The sequence below is a fragment of the Pristis pectinata genome, chromosome 32 (genome assembly GCF_009764475.1).
Source record: "Pristis pectinata isolate sPriPec2 chromosome 32, sPriPec2.1.pri, whole genome shotgun sequence".
NCBI lineage: Eukaryota > Metazoa > Chordata > Chondrichthyes > Rhinopristiformes > Pristidae > Pristis > Pristis pectinata.
In genome coordinates this window covers 1,257,367-1,276,965 of record NC_067436.1, presented here as the reverse complement: position 1 = coordinate 1,276,965, position 19,599 = coordinate 1,257,367, and the positions used below count along the sequence as shown (strand labels likewise).

General features: G+C 47.5%; 1 protein-coding gene across 3 annotated transcripts in view; it reads left to right on the top strand.

Moving 5' to 3' along the window:
• Positions 1–19,599, top strand: part of tln2b (talin 2b) — a 246,086-nt gene that overhangs the window by 167,114 nt on the left and 59,373 nt on the right. For all 3 annotated transcript variants that reach the window (XM_052042407.1, XM_052042408.1, XM_052042409.1), the window contains exons 27-34: positions 822–924; positions 2,198–2,406; positions 3,081–3,200; positions 4,265–4,462; positions 9,450–9,589; positions 11,890–11,983; positions 17,282–17,371; positions 17,473–17,595. In XM_052042407.1, coding sequence (XP_051898367.1) covers positions 822–924; positions 2,198–2,406; positions 3,081–3,200; positions 4,265–4,462; positions 9,450–9,589; positions 11,890–11,983; positions 17,282–17,371; positions 17,473–17,595 — 1,077 coding nt within the window. The remainder of the gene's footprint in view (positions 1–821; positions 925–2,197; positions 2,407–3,080; positions 3,201–4,264; positions 4,463–9,449; positions 9,590–11,889; positions 11,984–17,281; positions 17,372–17,472; positions 17,596–19,599) is intronic.

Below are 19,599 nucleotides of genomic sequence, written 5' to 3'. Positions count from 1 at the left end.
GAGTCTGTGGTTCCGACATTAACCCCATCAGCCACGTCAGGATTCACATAAGCAGCGTAGAAGTAAGTTATCCTTAATCCTGAGGGAATGCTGAAGAAGATGATGATAACCCATTGCCCTCTGCATTCCTTCTGGTCAACATATCCCCACAGTTCAGTGAATTTTGGCATTCGATAACTGACAGCAGACTTGAAGCAATGACAAAATATTTTCAAGTCAGGATGGTGACTTGCAGGAGAGCCTCTACACGGTGGCACTCGAATGCCTCTGCCATCCAGAGTTCGTGGGGATAGGAAGATGCTACTGACAAAGGTTTAATGTAGTCAATGTTGAAGTTAACAGAGCCGGTAGTAACAGCTCACTGCTGATGATTGAGTGTGTGTTTAACCAAAGGTTACAGGCTCTGAGAATTGACAACAGTGTGAGATCAGCAGATCGAGGGAACACAGGGAATGCTGACTGACCAATGAAGTGGACACTGTACATGATCAGTGCAATGGCTGGGCGTTCTCTCCCTGCTGCTTCCATTTCTCATGTCCTTAAAATGAGAACAAGTTGTAGTGAAGCAGATTGCAGTTTTGTGGTGGTGTCAGACTTCTTCAGTGTTGTTGAACTTGCACACAACGGCTCAGGCAAGATGTGCTGAGGATGAGTATTAAGTGCACACTCTGCCCTGACACCACTTCCTGTGAATGTGAAACATACTGAAGTCATGGTCTTAAGATGAGCCAATAACTTCAACATTATAAATTCTGGAGCCATGATACATGGCTCGTCAGTGTTGGATCTGTGCAGTGATGGAACCCTTATTAACTTTTCAGCTGGAGAAATGTGCTCAAGATTTGGGAAGTACATCCAAGGCCGTTGGCTCTTCCATGGCACAGCTTCTTACCTGTGCAGCTCAGGGCAATGAACACTACACAGGTGGGTGATTATCTGAGCAGTGGCCAAGGCAGCTGCATGAACAGCAGACACTGTTGGATTTGAATTATACAATTTTTTTCAATAACTAATACCACATCAGAGGCGACAGTTCCTCACACAGTTATTGCTTCCCACATGCATCACTCTAGTATTATCCTGTTGTAATACTAAAGGCTCTCTATTCCTCAGTATTAGCTCTCCGCCCTCATATAGAATCGTACAGGAGGGAAACAGGCCATTCGGCCCAACACATACATGCTGACCGGTGTGACACCTTCTCAGTGCTCTTGACAGCCTCCCCCGTCATTGGTTCCCTGTGCCTGTCACATGCTTCCTTTTTTCTCATTATCCAACCCTCAGTATCCCTCAACATCCAGGGTTCCCTGTACTTGTTTCCCTTGGCTTTTACCCTTACAGGAACATGTTGGCTCTGAACTCTTGCTATTTTTCCTTTGAATGTGAACACCGTGTATGTGTAGACTTACCTGCAGGTAGATGACCCCAGTCTGCCTTTGGTAGGTCCCATCGAATTTAAATTATTTGGCCTGCCCCCAATTTAAGAACTTTATTCTTGGTCCCTCCCTGTCCTTTTCCATGAGCATTTCAAAACACAAAGTTATGGTCATTATCTCCGAGCTGCTCCCCTACTGACTCTCCCTGCACCTAACCAGCCTAGTTTCCCAAGACAAGGTCCAGTGATGCTCCTTCCCATGTCGGTCAATTGATGTGTTGTGTCAAACATTTCCCCTGGGCACTTTCAAGGTCACTTTGTACCGAGCCACGGATGTGCTGCCCTTGAGGCTCCATTCCTGTGGGGACAGGTTCAGGCTGTGTGTGGTCACTTAGGGAAATGGCACTGCAGTGCCTTGAATTTCTAGAAGTAAATCCTGAGACGTGAAGAACGTAGGACGTGGAACAGTACAGCACAGGAACAGGCCCTTCGACCCACATTGTTGTGCCAAACCAATTACCAAACCAAGAGATCTGCATTGATGCGGGAACCTGGTTGCTGGGCACTGACACTCCTTAACTTGGACATCAGATTATTTGTGCCATTCTGGGAAGGCAGACCAAGCTGGTCTTTGCTCAGCGCACGGTCAGTGTGTCACCAGGCCAGATATCCTGAACCTCTAGTGCCATTGGGTGGGCAAGGAGCTTTCCTGGAGCGGGGGCAGGGTGTTGGGTGGTGAGGATGTGTGGTTTGGAAGTGGACCTTCAGGGCATGAACACTGCTGACGTGAGGTGACTGATGGGATCTGTGCTCTGTCCTCAGGGATCGCGGCGAGGGAAACCGCACAGGCCCTCAAGACGTTGGCCTCGGCTGCTCGTGGGGTGGCGGCTTCCACCGACAGCCCGCCCGCGCAGAGTTCCATGTTGGACACGGCGCGCGATGTGATGGACGGATCTGCCCTGCTGATCCAGGAGGCCAAGCAGACACTGGCCTCACCGGGTGATGCCGAGAGTCAGCAACGGCTGGCGCAGGTCGGCACGTCAGCAGCATGCGTGGGACATGCTTCCACGGGTCTGGTCATCGGAAGCCAAACCTGAGCTGAACCCAACGTTAACCCCTTCACCCCTCGACCCCCAACCCTGTGACCCCCCCCACCGCTGTGACCCTTCACCCCCGATTCTGTGTCACTCTCCGTCTCCAACCCTGTGTGACCCCACGCGAGCCCCCCCCACCCCCCCAGCCCCGGGCTAGTCCCTCCACCACATCCAGTTCTGTTGTCTTGGACATCCCAAAAATGTAACTCCTGCAGCCTGGTGGCTGTGCCCTTGGACGTCAGGAATCCCGACTGTTCTCCTGCACCTCCCAGTCTCTTTCAAATGCTCACTAAAGCTTTCCTCCCTGACCAAGGTTTTGAGTTCTGTTCTAATGTCTGCTTTTGTGTGCCATTGAGTGCTTTTGTACAATCCACCATTCTGCTTGAACAAAAGTGGTCTACAAGGGGAAGTTGTTGCTTCATCCCTCATCGGGAGGTGGTAGTTTGTTTGAACAATTGGCAGTTCTGTCTTGGACAGAGACACATTTTGTTGATGTAATGTGCTCCTGGGCCAACAGAACATCAGATTGATCTGTTTTTTTACTGATCATCGAAACACAATGCTCTGGTATCAATACAATGGCACAAACGTTGTTCTTTTTGTTTCCAAAGGTGGCAAAGGCTGTGTCTCACTCTCTGAACAACTGTGTGAACTGTTTACCTGGGCAGAAGGATGTAGACATGGCACTTAAAAGTATTGGAGAGTCCAGCAAGAAACTGCTGGTTGACTCGGTAAGATTTAAGTAATAGAACATAGAGCATAGAAAAACTACAGCACAATTCAGGCCCTTCAGCCCACAAAGCTGTGCTGAACATGTCCCTACCCTAGAAATTACTAGGCTTACCCATAGCCCTCTATTTTACTCAGCTCCATGTACCTATCTAACAGTGTCTTGAAAGACCCTATTTTATCAGCCTCCACCACCGTTTCCAGCAGCCCATTCCACGCACTCACCACTCTCTGAGTAAAAAACTTACCCCTGACATCTCCTCTATATCTACTCCCCAGCACCTTAAACCTATGTCCTCTTGTGGCCACCAATTCAGCCCTGGGGAAAAGCCTCTGACTATCTACCCTATAAACACCTCTCCAGAGGTATTGCCCCAGAGCTCTAAACTGTTCTGTGTGGGTCTGTCCTTGGGAAGGAACTGACGTCTGTCTGTCTCTTTCTTCATTTATTCGTTAATAAAATGATATAAACTACAGAGCTCACACCACAGGCACCGATGGCACCTTCCCCTTGCTGTAAAACTGCGGCTGACCTGTGGGGATTTATTGACCCTACCAAGAGTGGGCCTGATCCTCTCTCCGTGTGACTGGGGTGTATGTGCCACGCCTGTGGCAGGTTTGACTCTCCTCGCTGTATGGAGAGGCTCGGTACTGCACAGATGAGATGTTTTTATCTCCTCTTCACAGCTCTGATGTAAACAACTGGTCACCAAGCTCCCTCAGCACAGTGTGAGCCCAGCAGACATTGGTTGAATAAAGTCTCACAGTTTCCACCCTTGCTGAACATCACACTGCAGCTCGAGTGTCGTGTGGTCACGTGCCTTACCCAGTGAGCCAAGGCTTCTGATTACTGAAACAGTGCTTGATCCTCCGCGATGCACAAGCTGCAGCCATTGGAATTTGCTTTCACGCGCAATTAGTGTGGTTGTGTTGATGGCTGATGTTTATGGCAACTTCAGCCGTTGAGGTTTGTTGATGCCTGACTAGAAATAAATGGGTTAATGACCTTCTGTCTCTTTTTGCAACCCTCACCGACCCTCCCACCCCTCCCTCACCCTCCCTCAAGCTGCCACCAAGCACCAAGAGCTTCCAGGAAGCGCAGAGTGAACTGAACCAAGCTGCAGCCGACCTGAACCAGTCAGCGGGCGAAGTGGTCCACGCATCCCGAGGAACCAGCCGACAGCTGGCCGCTGCTTCTGGAAAGTTCAGTGAAGATTTTGATGAGTTTCTGGACGCGGGGATTGAAATGGCTGGACAGGCTCAGGTAAGCCGTGCAGCCCGTGGTTCCAACACTGGATCAGAACCCACAGGTCCAAGGGTTTGAATCCCAGCAGGGGTGGGAGACAGTAACATCTGGATGCTTGTAGGCATCCTGACACAGATCAATGCTCCAGATCTCGGGTTCAGGGTGGGAGTTGGTGATAGGTGGCAACATCGACTACTGCCCGACAACTGGGCATGCTGACAAACTTTGTTTTGTTGTCACAGAGTTACACAGCACAGAAACAGGCCCTTCGGTCCAACTCATCCATGCTGACAGAGATGCCCATCGATGCTAATCCCACGTGCCTGCATTTGACCCATATCCCTCTATTCCTTTCCTATCCATGTACCTGTCCAAATGTCTTTTATCACAGTTGTACCCACCTCTACCACTTCCTCTGGCAGCTCGTTCCCTTTACCCACCACCCTCTGTGTGGAAAAGTTGCCCCTCAGGTCCCCTTTAAATCTTTCCCCTCTCACCTTAAACCCTCTAGTTTTAGACTCCCCTACCCTGGGGACCATCCACCTTATCTGTGACCCTCATAACTTTATGATCCTCCCTCAGCCCCCTACATTCCAGTGAGAACAAACCCAGCCTGTCCAATCTCTCCTTATAACTACAGCCCTGCATTCCAGACAACATCCTGATGAATCTCTTCTGTACTCTTTCTCATGCTACCACATCCTTCCTGTGGTGTGATCAGAAGTGTGGCCTCATGAACATCTTGTACAGCTGCAACATGACATCTAACTTTTGTACCCAGTACCCCTGCCTATGGAGGCAAGCACGTTAAATGTCTCCTTTGCTCCTTTATCTCCCTGTGTTGCCATTTTCAGGGGGTATGGACTTGCACCCCCATCTACCTCTGTACGTCAACACTTCCAAGATCCCTGCTGTTTACTGTTTATGTCCAGCCAGTAATAGGCAACCCAAAGTACAATCCCTCGCACTTCCCTGGACTAAGTTCCATCTGCCACTGCACGGCCCACCTCCCAGCTGTGTTTCTGGGTGGGGGAGGGGGTGTGAGAGAGGGCAAGAGGGAGTGGATGGGAGGGTGTGAGGGGAAGGGGTGGTGAGAGCAAAGGGGAGAGGTTGAGGGAGGAGGGCAGGGGAGACTGAGGCGCACATACAGTTATCAAGTTTACAGCACAGAAACAGGCCCTTCGGCCCACCACATCCATGCCGAACTTTTCATCGATCCACACTAATCCCGTTAGGACCATATCCTTCTGTGCCTTGCCTCTTTAAATGTTGGTCTAACTGCCTCATAAACAGTGATTGTATCTGATTCCCCCGCCTCCTTTGGCAGTGAGTTCTGGATATCAAACACTCTCTGTGTGAAAAAGCAAATTTCTGCCTCAAATCGCCTTTAAATCTCCTTCCTCTCACCTTAAACCATTTAACTCTTGTTTTTGATACCCCTCCCATGGAGAAATCATACTGACTGTCTCCCCTATCTGATCTCAGATACTTCTTTCAGGTCACCCCTCAGCCTCCTTCACTCCAGGGAGCATAGTCAGTGTGGTTTTGTGTGTGGGAAATCGTGCCTCACCAAAACAATTGAGTTTTCTGAACAGGTGACCAAGAGAATTAACAAGGGCAGGGGAGTAGTTGTTGTCTGCATGGACTTTAGAAAGGCCTTTGACGAGTTCCTGCATGGTAGGCTGGTCCAGAAGGTTAGATCACATGGGATCCAGGGTAAGCTAGCAAATGGGATGCAAATTTGCTTGGTGGAAGGAATCAGAGGGCAGTTGTGGAGCAATACACAAATAGTGCTGGAGGAACTCAGCAGGTCAGGCAGCATCCATGGAGAGAAATAAACAGTCGACGTTTTGGGCCGAGACCCTTCATCAGGACTCCAAAGGAAGAGGGGAGAAGCAGAAGAGGGATTTTGCCCTCTTCCTTTCTAGTCCTGATGAAGGGTCTCAGCCTGAAACGTCAACTGTTTATTGCCCTCCATAGATGCTGCCTGACCTGCTGAGCTGAGTTCCTCCAGCACTTTTTGTGTATTGCTCCAGATCCCAGCATCTGCAGAAATTTTTTTCTCTCCATGGTAGTGGAGGGTTGTTTGGGAGGCCTGTGACCAGGGGTGTGCTGCAGGGATTGGTGCTGGGTCCTCTGTTGTTTCTCATATATATCAGTGATTTGGATGAGAATGTAGGTGGCATGATGAGTAAGTCTGTGAGTGACACCAAAGCTGGTGGTGTAGATGGTGAGGAAGGCTGTTCAAGGCTACAACAGGATTTGGATGAACTGGGCATGTGGGTCAAAAAATGACAGATGGAATTTAACCTGGACAAGTGCAGAGTGAGGCATTTTGGGAAGTTAAACCAGGGCAGAGCATAGACAGTGAATGGCAGGGCTCTGGGGAGTGTTGAACAGAGAGACATCGGGGTACAAGTACACAGTTCCTTGAGAGTGGCTACACAGGTCGATAGGGTGGTGAAGAAGGCATAAGGCAGGCTTGCCTTCATTGGACTGAGTTTAAGAGTTGGGACGTCATGTTACTGAAGTACCAGATGTTGGTGAGACCACACTCGGAGTATTGTGTGCCGTCCTGGTCACCCAGCTATGGAAAGAACACAACTAAGGTAGAGAATGTGCAGCAAAGATTTACAAGGATTTTGCCAGGTTCCTGAGTGGAGAGACTGGACAGGCTGGGACTGTTTTCCCTGGAGTGAAGGAGGTTGAGTAATGACTTTACAGAGGTTTATAAAATCATGAGGGGCGTAGATAAGGTGGATGGTCACTGTCTTTTTCCCAGGGTAGAGAAATCTAAAACTAGAGGGCTCAGGTTTAAGGTGAGAGGGGAAAGATTTAAAGAGGACCTGAGGGGTGAGTTTTTCACACAGAGGGCAGTGGGTATATGGAACGAGCTGTGAGAGGAAGCTGTAGAGGTGGGTATAATTACAATGTTTAAAAGATTTGGACAGGGACATGGATAGGAGGAGTTTAGAGGGATATGGGCCAAACGCAGGCAAATGGAACGAGCTCAGGGAAGACACTTTGGTCTGCATGGGTAAGTTGGGTCACAGGGCTTCTTTCTGTGGTGTATGACGCTAGGATTCTTTGAAAACGAGGCCAGCCTAATCAATCTCTCCACATAATAAATAAAGTTACCCAATCCAAGCAACGTCCTGGTGAACCTCCTCTGCACCACCTCTGGTAGAACCACATCCTTCAGCTGGGTAAGTGAGCCAAGGAATGGCAAATGGCATTCAACTCAGATAACTGCAAGGTGTTACATTTTGGGGAAGTCAAACCAGGGTTGGACTTTCACAGTGAACGGCAAAGGGAGTGTTGTCAAACAGAGGGACCTTGGAGTACAAGTACGTGGTTCCCTGAAAGTGGAGTCACAGGTAGACAGGGTGGTGAGGAAGGCTTTTGGCACACTGGCCTTTTGTCAGTCAGAGCACTGAGTGGAGGAGCAACACGCAAAATGCTGGAGGAACTCAGCAGGTTAGGCAGCATCTGTGGAGGGAAATAGACAGTAAACATTTCTGGTTGAGACCCTTCATCAGTCCATTGCTGACACATCTACAAGACAGAAATGTCGTGGAATAATATGCACATTTCAGGATGAGTGCAGCTCAGCAAGTCTCAAAAGGTTCAACAGCATCCAGAAGGAAACGGTCGACTTGCTCGATACCCCAAACATGCACTCCCTGCACTAATGTCACACAGTGCCTGCAGTGGGTACCATCTACAAAATGCACTGTAATTACTGGCTAAGGCTCCTCTGATAGCTTTTCCCAATCCCACAAGCTCTAGAAGGACAAGGGCAGCAGGTGCATGAGAATACCACCCCCTGTAGGTTCCCCTCCAAGCTGCACACAACCCTCACCTGCAAATCCATCGCTGGACCTTCATTGTAACTTCATCTAAATCCAGGAATTCCCTCTCCAACAATGCTGTGGGAACACCTTCACCAGAAGGACTGCAGCTGGCTCACCCCGCCTTCTCAAGGGCAATTAGGAATGGGCAACAATTGACAGCAGTACGTAGATCCCCAAAAAGATGAATAAATGAAAACAATGTGCTATCATTCCCTGTACCTGATCTGAGGGAGCATCCTTTGTGTGGGGTGGTGAGCAATGTTGTAGCTCAGCTGGTGTTCTTTACTCTCTCCTGGTGAACCTCTGGGATTCTTTACCCCGAGGGTGTGGAGGCTAGATCATTGCGGTAGTTAAAGAGGAATTAGATTAATTTGGAAGATCAGGGAACTGAGGGCCAGGAGACCTGACACAAGAGTGGAGATGAGATCATGATGAATGGCAGAATGGGTTTGATGGGCCGAGTGGCCTACCCTGATCCCAATTTCTTCTGTCCTGAATGAGAAGACAATGGCTTCAAACCCCACCAGAGGGGCAGGTTGCAGCTCCAGTGGAGTGTCGAGGTATTGGGGCATTGTCAAAGATAAGGCTTTAAGCCGAGACCCTATTGGTTGCCTTGAGTAGAGCTCGAGGCATTTAGGTCCACGTACTGTTGAAAGAGGAGCCAGGTAGTCGTCCTTGTAATTTGTCCGACAGTCAGGCTCCAAGCAGCATTGTGGAAAGAAAGATATTAATGAACAGGTATCTGATATGCTACACTGTAGGTGCACTCTCCCAGCACAAAGGGCCTGGATCCCTTTTGTGAATCAGAGCAAGGTCGGAATGCCCAGGAAGAGATCAGTCCAAAGAGTCGATGCTAATTGACAAATTCAGTATTAATTTCCAACAGACGATTGGATAAATTATTTAAAATAAAAAGAAATGGCGATTGTTAAAGAGGAGGAGATGGGGATTCACTGGATACTACTTTCAGGGCAGACATAATGGGCTGAATGGCCTTGTGCTGTATGACTGCAGATCGGAGGTTGCTGCTGTAGAAGGGCTGATTTGACACTGGCCAGCAGTGTGTGATTGCCAATAGCAGACCGCTGAGGAACAGCCAGACTATTCAGAACCTGAGTATAAACATAACATTTTTACTTGTTTTCATACAGACAAAGGAGGGTCAGATCCAGGTCGTTGGTAACTTGAAGAACATCTCCATGGCCTCCAGCAAACTGCTGCTTGCTGCCAAGTCACTTTCTGTGGATCCTGCAGCACCCAATGCCAAGAACCTCCTGGCAGCTGCTGCTCGGTAAGTTCTGCTTGTGTCCATTGTACTTATCCGTGCTGCAACCCCACGTGGGTCCACACTTGAGTGCCCCCATCAGCCGTGGCTCTGTGCATGGCATTCGTGCCCACTCAGGAAGTGGTGAGTTCATCACTCATTGTAGACGGTCCTCTGGCACTACTGAGCTGCTCCATCTACTCCCTCGGGTCCCACCACACTTCCCAAAGAGTAGTAATTCCTTAAATAAACACGGCCCTATTCACACTATTTGTGGGATATTGTTGTGCAAAATTTACCACAGCACATCGCCTATCTTTATCAATGTTTAGCTGTCACTCTGTGTGTTTCAACTCCTTGTCTGGTGTTTGATTCACTCACGTTCCTGTCACACCCTACTGCTCCAGCTGTTAACCCAGTGTCCTGGTTTGCAGAGCTCACACACTCTGTGTCTAAATTTCCTGCCTCATCGAGTTACGTTTAGGAATGTACAGCTCAGCCTTCCCTCCGACCCTGCATTGTCCGTGTTTGGACTCTTGCTTTGATCGCCTTTGTTGACTGAGATGTTGCAATTTTTCTCAAGTCACATTTGCATGTCTGAGGCTGATGAAAGAGGAGCCTTTAGAAAATAATTCACTCTGGGGATTTGTGCCAATATTGTATTCCACCACTTACTGTAATGAATTGTATTACTGCTCTGCTGTAGAAGATTTGATCCCATTAATCTTTTCTGTAGTCCCACTCCAGGGAGTTGAGCACATGATCCACGTTAGCACCAAGGGGATGTTGCTATCTGTCTGTTGACAGTGTAAACCAACACAATGTCTCCTATTGGGTAGGAAAAGGTTCCTCAGCACCACCTTCAAGTGCTGCAGCCTTTGGCCAACTGAGGAAAAGGGTGTTCACAGATCAGACCTCAGATTTGGCACAAGACTCCTGTTCTATCGGCAGCAGTGATCCCTCTTCTTCAAGATGCCTCTGAGGAAAGGGCTACTTCCATCGGATATCTCCAGGCACTGGCTCCACAAAATGGTCCCACCGGCAGAATAAACAACCAACGCCAGTGTCCTCCAGTGTCAGGCTCCAACTCCACTCAGTCTGCTCCAGCGGGCATGGCCAACAGCAGACTCTGAAAACAGACATTATCCCAAGCTCAGTAACGGGAATGGATTCCCAGACGGAGAGAGGAAAAGATTCAAGGATGTGCTCAAAGCCTCCTTGGGAAAATGTGACATTCGCATTGATTGTAAAAGCATAGAAGGTGGGAGTTAGGAGCTGTAGGCCTTTCGATATGATCGTGGCTGATGATCCCTTTAGCCTTCCTTGATCCCTTTAACCTTGAAAATAATATCTGACTCTTGTTTATATTTAATCATTTGGCTACAGCTGTTTTCTGTGGTAGACAATTCTGCAGGTTCACCACTGTCTGGGTGAGGGAAACCCTCGGAATGGAGGAGGAGTGTTTGTGGTGGCGATGGAGTCGGACACAGTGCAGAAACCGGCCCTGTGGCCCACCATCCGCACTGACCATCAGGAACCCATTTTACACTAATCCTACCCTGATTATTTTATTCTCCCCACATTACATCAACTCTCCCCAGATTCTAGCATTCAGCTACGTACTGGGGCAATTTACAGTGGAAATTTAACCTATTAACCTGCACTACATTTTCAGAGTGGGAGGAAACCAGAGTATCTGGAGGAAACCCATGTGGTCACAGGGAGAACGTGCAAACTCCACATAGGTAGTGCCGGAGGTCAGGATTGAACCCAGGTCGCTGGAGCTGTGAGGTAGTGCTGTGTTGAGAACCATGAGGTTATGAGTCAGAAGCACACTGAAGCCCAGTGTAAACAGCAGAAGGGAGTATATCACTTCACAAACTTTGCACCCACTCTCCCAATCTGATACCTCCTGCCCCATCTGTGGCACGATAGCTACCTCAGAACCCACTGAACCAGAGTGCAAACAAGTCACCCTTGACCCCCAAAGTCCTGCCAATGAAGAAGTTAAAAGGTGCAACAGTAGTGTTTCAGGGGAGTGGGGAAGTGCTGCTCAGTGACCTGGCCTGTATTTTTGTCTCAGTGAAGATCATTGAGAAAGATTATCTGTCCTTATTATGTTGCTGTTTTGCAGGGTAATGTTGTGCTGAGACTGGATACCCCTTTCCCTGTATCACAGCAGCAGCTCCAGAGCCCTTTGGGACTCCTGTGGTCAAAGGTCCAAGTTTTGCTTCAAAGGCTCTAATTAGGGACACGTAAATCAATCAGCCTGACAAGGTTGAAGTTGTGTTGAAGTAATAACAGTGAGTGCATCCCATGTTTTGCAGGGCTGTCACAGAGAGCATCAATCAGTTGATTACACTCTGCACCCAGCAGGCTCCTGGCCAGAAGGAGTGTGACAATGCTCTTCGAGAGCTGGAGGTAAAAATTAAGCAAAGTATGAAGTTAATTGAATAAATCAGTCTTGCTCATTTACCTATGAATGTTAATGTTGACTGTCTGGTTGTACCTTTAAGAACTCTTCACGTAAAAAAGCAGGGACAAATTTCATTGTTTGAACCAAGCTTAATAATGTCCCCGATAATTACCGATTCCCATGCAGCATTAAGACTTTGATTCCAGTAAAAATGAGTCTTGAGATCTAATGGCTCTGGAGCAGGAACTACAATTTGTCAAAAACTCATGTTGGGTATTACAGCAATCTAAATCTTGCAGGCAAAATATTGAGAACTAGATTCAATGTGGATTTTAATCCAAAACTTGTGTATATAGTTTCCATGAAATCTCAGGCACAAGCAACAGAAAGCCCACATGTTTACAGTCCACTGGGGCGAATTTGGTCTGTGATTTGCAGCATTATTTGTGCAATCGTCGCAGTTCTCCTGGTAACAACATGCATCTGGCTGACTTGCCTCTTCCTGAGACCTGATGCAGTTTTAATGATGGTATGGAAACCTAGAAACTTGGGTGTTGAAGGATGAAGGACATTAAAAGCCTCTTTATAAACAAAAAGTGCATGGGATCCTTGTCCATATAAACATCCTAACAGATTCAAAAGCAAATGTGTGTAATGACTGAGCTAATCCTTGCTGGTTCGGGGCATCACAGCTCAGGAAAGATGTCAGATGGAGAAAATTCAGAGGGTGATTTACTGGAGTCAATCGGGCTTCAGCGTGTTCCCGATACATGGCCTTGAGGTTCTTAATGCCACCCCTGTGCACCTTAAAATTTTAAGCGGTCCTGGGTCAGGCATTCCCAGGAGTCATACTCAGGGGTCACAAGTAACCTTGATGACCATAGGAGGTGATGAAAGGGAGGAACTGAATAAAATCAGTATCAATAGGGAAATGGCAGTAAATGGTAGAAATAACAGTGTCAGGGTTGGACAAAGTCAACATGGATTTGTGAAAGGAAAGTCGTATTTGACAAGTGCACTGGAATTTAGTGAGGATGTTACAAGCAGAGTAGATGAGGGAGAGCCAGTGGGTGCGCTGTGTTTGCACTTCCAAAGGATTAAGAGCAATTAACAACGAGGAGCTCAAAATCAGGAAAGAATTGGATAAAACAAGGAAGCGTTTCCAGGGCAAGACAGTTTGTAACAAGAAAATAAAAGCAAAGAGCAAGGCAAGATGAGATTTCTTAATGCAGTGGCTCATCAAAATCTTGAATGCATTCCTGAAGGAGCAGTGGAAACAATTCAGAAGTCACTTTAAAAGGGATTTTGATTTTAAAAAATTGAAAAAGAAAAAATGTGCAGGCTGTGTGGTCTGGAACGTTCCACAGCTGGCACAGGTACTGGGGGCCAGGTGGGATCCTTGGCTGGACAGGTGGATGAACCAACCTCAATTCCCTTCTACCAATTGTGCTTCTGTAAATTTCTGTAGCTCAATGTAAGGCTGTTTACTCTTGGGTATTAGTAAAACTGTTTGTTTTGTCATTATGTGAAAAGGATTTGGAAATATATTAATCATAGAACATAGAGCAGTACAGTGTCAAAACAGGCCCTTTGGCCCACGATGTTGTGCTGACCTAACTCAGCAAATGACACCTGATCCCTTCTGCCAGCACATGGTCCATATCCCTCCATTCTCTCAATATTCTTTGTGCCTATCTAAGAGCCTCTTAAAAGCCTCTATCATACTTGCCTCCATCACCACCCCTAGCAGCGCATCCCAGGCACACATCACTCTCCGTGTAAAATACTTGCCCCGCACATCTGAACTTACCGTCTCTCACCTTAAATGTACATCCTCAAGTATTAGACATTTCGACCTTGGGGAGAAAGATAGCAGCTGTCTCTCATATCTATGTCTATGCCTCTCATGTCTATGCCTCTCATAATTTTATAAACCTCTATCAGGTCTCCCATCAGCCTCCATCGCTCCAGAGAAAACAACCCAAGTTTGTCCAACCTCTCCTTATAGAGGAGAGGTTGGACAAACTTGGGTTGTTTTCAGGCAGCATCCTGGTGAACTTCTTCTGCACGTTCTCCAAAGCCTCCATATCCTTCCTGTAATGGGGCGACCAGAAATGAATCCAATACCATAGAACCATACTCCTGATGTAGCATAACCGACATAACTTCCTGATTCTTAAACTTAATGACTCAACTCATTAAGGCAAGCATGGCAGTTGTATAAGTTGTTGGTGAGGCCGCACTTGGAGTACTGTGTACAGTTTTGGTCACCCTGTTATAGGAAAGAAATGGTTAAACTAGAAAGAGTGCAGAAAAGATTTACAAAGATGTTGCCAGGACTAGAGGGCTTGACATAGGGAGAGGTTAGCTAGGGTAGGTCTTTATTCCTTGGAATATAGGAGAATGAGGGGCGACCTTATAGAAATGTTAAAAGTTATGAGAGACAGAGATAAGGTATACAGTAACAATTTTTCCCCAGGGTAGGGGATTCCAAGACTAGGGGGCATAGATTTGGGGTGAAAGGTTTAAAAAGGACCTGAGGGGTAACTTTTTCACGCAGAGGGTGGAGAGTATATGGAACCAGCTGCCAGAGGAAGTAGTTGAGGCAGGTACAATAGTATCATTTAAGAAGCACTTGGATAGGTACATGGAGGGGCGGGGCCTAGAGGGATATGGGCCCAACACAGGAAACTGGGACTAACTGGGTGGGCACTTCGTGGACTCGTTGGGCCGAAGGGCCTGTATCAGTGCTGTATTGCTCTATGACTCCATCCTTGAATGGTCCTACCCTCTCCCTAGTTATCCTCATGCTCTTGATGTATGTACAGAATACCTTGGGATTCTTTTTAATCCTACTTGCCGAGGACTTTTCATGGCCCCTCCTGGCTCTCCTAATTCTCCTCTTGAGTTTTTTTCGGGTTTATTTATAATCCTCTAGGGCCCTGTTCAGTTTTAGCCTCCTAAACCTTACATATGCTTCCTTTTTCTTCTTAACTAAATTCACATCTCTTGTTCTCCAAGGTTCCCTTACCTTGCCAAGCTCAACTTGGTCTTTAACCCCTCCACATGTCAGATGTGGACTTGCCCAAAAACAGCTGTTCTAAATTAACTCTCCCTAGTTTCTGCCTAATAGTCTCATAATTTGCCCTCCCCAAGTTTAAAACTTTCCTACACGGTCCATACTTATCCTTAAAATAGCTATCTTAAAAGTTAAGGAGTTGTACCATACCATAAACCGTAAAACCATAGAACAATACAGCACAATACAGGCCCTTCGGCCCACCGTGTTGTGCCGACCTTCAAACCACTCCTAAGACTATCTACCCCCTTCCTCCCACGTATCCCTCTATCTTAAATTCCTCCATATGCTTATCTAACAATCTCTTGAACTTGACCAACGTATCAGCCTCCACCACCACCCCAGGCAGCACATTCCATGCACCAGCCACTCTCTGGGTGAAAAACCTCCCTCTGACGTCTCATTTGAACTTCCCACCCATTACCTTAAAGCCATGTCCTCTTGTATTGAGCATTGGTGCCCTGGGAAGGAGGCGCTGGCTGTCCACTATCTATTCCTCTCAATTGTGATCGCTCTTTCCTGACTGCTCTCCCACTGAAAGGTCAGTCACCTGGCCAGGCTTATTTCCCAATACCACATCCAGTATGGCCCCTCTTCTTGTTGGACAAGCCACATAGAAAGTCAAGTCAAGAGACTTCCAAGAAAGTCTCCTGGATGCACCTAACAAACTCTGCCCTGTCTAACCCACTTGCACTAAAGAGGTCCCAGACTACACTGGGGAAGTTGAAGTCACCCACTGGGACAATCCTGTTGTTTTAGCACCTTTCCCTAATCTGCCTGCATATCTGTTCCTCAATGTCCAGGCTGCTATTGGGGGGTCTGTAGTATAATCCCATCACCTTCCTTATTTTTGAGTTGTACTCATAGACTCAGTGGATGAGCCCTCCATTATGTCCCCTCTGAGTGCAGCTGTGACATTGTCCCTGATTACTAGCACATCTCCTCCCCCTTTTTTACCTCCCTCTCTATCTCTTCTAAAACATCAAAACCCTGGGACATTAAGCAGCCAGTCCTGCCCCTCTCTCAACCAAGTCTCTGAATGGCCACAACATCATAGTTCCATGTACTGACCCATGCTCTGAGTTCATCACCCTTAACCTTAATACTCTTTACATTAAAATAAACACACTTCAACCTGTCCTTCCCATCATGTATGTGACCTTGCTCCTGCCTTTTCTTCCTTGCAGCCTTACTGTCATGACAACCACCTTCCCCTCAATCCTTTCCATTTTTTGATCTGGTGCTCTGGTTCCCATTCAATTCTGTATCAACTTCTAGCCTCCCATCTGCCTCACTGCTACTAAGATCACTTTCCACTTCCAATCTAGTTTAAATCCACCCTAGTAGCACTAGCAAATATGCCCACCAGGACATTGGTTCCCCTCCAGTTTGGTGCAACCTGTCCCTCTTATACAGGTCACCTCTGCTCCAGAAGAGATCCCAATGGTTCAAAAATCTGAATCCCTGCCCCCTGCACCAAATCTTCAACCCACACATTCATCTGCCATATCCTCCTATTCTTACCCTCACTAGCTCGTGGCACAGGGAGTAAACCAGAGATTACTACCCTCGAGGTCCTGCTTTTTAACCACTTCCCTAACTCCCTATATTCACTGCAGGATCTCATCCCCTTTTCTACCTCTGTCACTTGTGCTAACATGCACAATGACTTCTGGCTGCTCACCTTCCCCCTTGAGAATGTTGAGTGTCCACTCAGAGGCAGCTTTGACCCTGGCACCTGAGAGGGAACACACCATCCTAGAGTCCCTTTAATGGCCACAGAAGCCCCTGTCTGCCCGCCTAACTGTCAAGTCCCCTATCACTGCAGTCCTTTCTGCCTTCACCCTTCCTCACTGAGCCTCAGGGCCAGTCCTGGTGCCACAGACCTGGCTACTGCTGTCTTCTCCTGAATGGTCATCCCCTCAACAGTATTCAAAACAGTATATTTGTTGTCAAGGGGAATGGCCACAGGAGAGTTCTGCACTATCTGTCTACCCTCTCTGCCTTTCCTGGTGGTCACCCAACTTCAGCAACCACTTCACTGAAGCTCTTATCTATGGTGCTCTCAGCATCCCAGATAATCCTAAGTGCATCCAACTCAAAGTGTTAAATCCTCCATCACTAAGTGTAGGTGCAGGCTAGCCCCTGGAAGGTAATTAATTCTAGTGAGGAAGGCAAAAGATGATACTATTTACTACACTGGCATTTCTGAAATGTTTTGCAGACGGTGAAGGGCATGCTCGATAACCCCAACGACCCAGTCAGTGACCTTTCCTACTTTGACTGCATTGAAAGTGTGATGGAGAACTCCAAGGTAGGTTGGTTTCTGTATTGGTGCAATCAAAGCCAGCAAACTGTTCAGCAGTGTGAGCCTTCACTGACACCTGTTTCTCTTTGGCACTCACCACTGCTCAGGTCCTCGGTGAAGCCATGGCAGGGATCTCTCAAAAAGCCAAGACTGGTGATCTTCCGGCGTTTGGAGACTCTGTCGGGATTGCTTCGAAGGCGTTGTGTGGTCTGACAGAAGCAGCAGCTCAGGTGAAAATGTAGTCACCACTCACCACCACGGTCCTGGAATCAATAGGCCCCAGACCCGACTTTGTGAGAGGGATTTCCTTCATCAAAGAGATTACACAAACCAGGGTAAAAACAGAAAATACTGGAAACATTCAGCCAATCAGGTAGCAAGCTTGTACTCCCTGGAAGTCAGGGCTGATTGGTGTAAATTCCCAAGATAATAAGGGAAAACTGATGGGGCAGATGGAGGGAGAGCCTATCCAATGGTTGGATGGTTGTGTGGACTGGAAGCTTTTCAGGAGTTACAGTTCCACATAGAGGATAAAGAGGCAAAAGACTGTTCATGCCGGGTCAGTTGCTAACTTCAGATGTGAGACTGATACATTTTTATTAACCAAATGTTTGAAGGGATATGGGGAGAGGACCTGTGTGTTGACTTAGGGTACTGATCAACCATGAAACAGGAGGGACAAGGAGTTGACTGGCCTAGCCCATTGTTCTGTGAAAACTAAAACAAGGAGAGTCGGGGCGGGAGAAGTGACAGAAATCATGGAATTAACCTGGGAACCATTAGATGACGCAAAGGGCAAGATTTGAGAAGCATTCTGGATAACCAGGGCTAATGACCTTCCTCAGCCACTCTGACGTGGAATTATTATTTCCTATCTTGGGAACATTTAGTGATCTGGGAACATTTGAAACTCTCTTTTCCACAGGACCCTTTTTGAAAATAAAGAATCCCAGACTGACACAAATTATTTTGCTTGTTGCTTTGGATCTGCATCAGTGTTTCAAGGCGTTGACTACTGTATCTCCTCAGAAGACACAGCATGTATCGATGAGGGCAATGCAGTAGATGTGGTTTACTGTAAAGCCTTTGACGTGGGAGACTGGTCCAAAAGGTTCGGGCCCATGGGATCCAGGGCAAGTTGGCAAATTGGATCCAAAACTGACCTGGCAATAGGAGTCAGAGGGTGGTGGCAGAGAGTTGTTTCTGCAATTGGATGCCTGTGACTAGTGGTGTTCCACAGGGATCAGTGCTGGGCCCCTTGCTGTTGGTAATACGTGTGAACAATTTGGATGTGGATGTAGGAGGCCTGATCAGTAGGTTCACAGATAACACAAAGGTTGTTGGAGCTGTTGACAGTGTGACAGTGTGGAGCCTTAGGCTACAGGGTGATATCGATGTCTTGGTCAAATGGGCTGAGAAATGGCAGATGGAGCTTAATCTTGATAATGTGAGATGATGCATTCTAGGAGTAGTAATGAGACCAGCGCACACCATGAATGGTAGGGTCGTAGGGACTATTGAGGAACAGAGGAACCTTGGCGTGCAGATCCAAAGATCCTTGAAGTTGGCAGCGCAGGTGGATAATGTGCTTAGGAAGGGATACTGGCCTTCATTAGTCAGGGCGTTGAATACAAGAACAAGGAAGTTATGTTCCAACTTTATAAAACATTGGTCAGACCTCAGCTGGGGTCCTGCATGTAGTTCTGATCACCACACTATAGGAAAGACTGATAGTGGAGGGTGCAGAGGAGATTCACCAGGTTGTTGCCTGAATGGAGTGTTTCGGTTATGAGGAGAGACTGGAGAGGCTGGGTCTGTTATCCCTGGAACAGAGGAGGTTAAAGAGGGGACATGATTAAGTCAGATAAAATTATGAGGGGTATAGATCGGGTAGACTGCAGAATGCTTTTCCCCATATCATAGGACATAAGAGAGTACAGCACAAGAACAGGACCACCATGCCTGCAGTGACCACGATGCCCATTTAAACAACTCCCATCTGCCTGTACATGGTCCGTATCCCTCCATTCCCTGCCTGTTCGAATGTCTGTCTGAATACCTCTTAAACGTTGCTATCGTATCTGCTTGCACCATCTCCCCTGGCAGCATGTTCCAGGCACCCACCAATCACTGTGTTTAAAAGAACTTGCCTCATAATCTCCTTTAAACTTTCCCCTCTCACCTCAAACCTATCCCTCGAGTATGCAACATTTCCACCCTGGGGAAAGAGACTC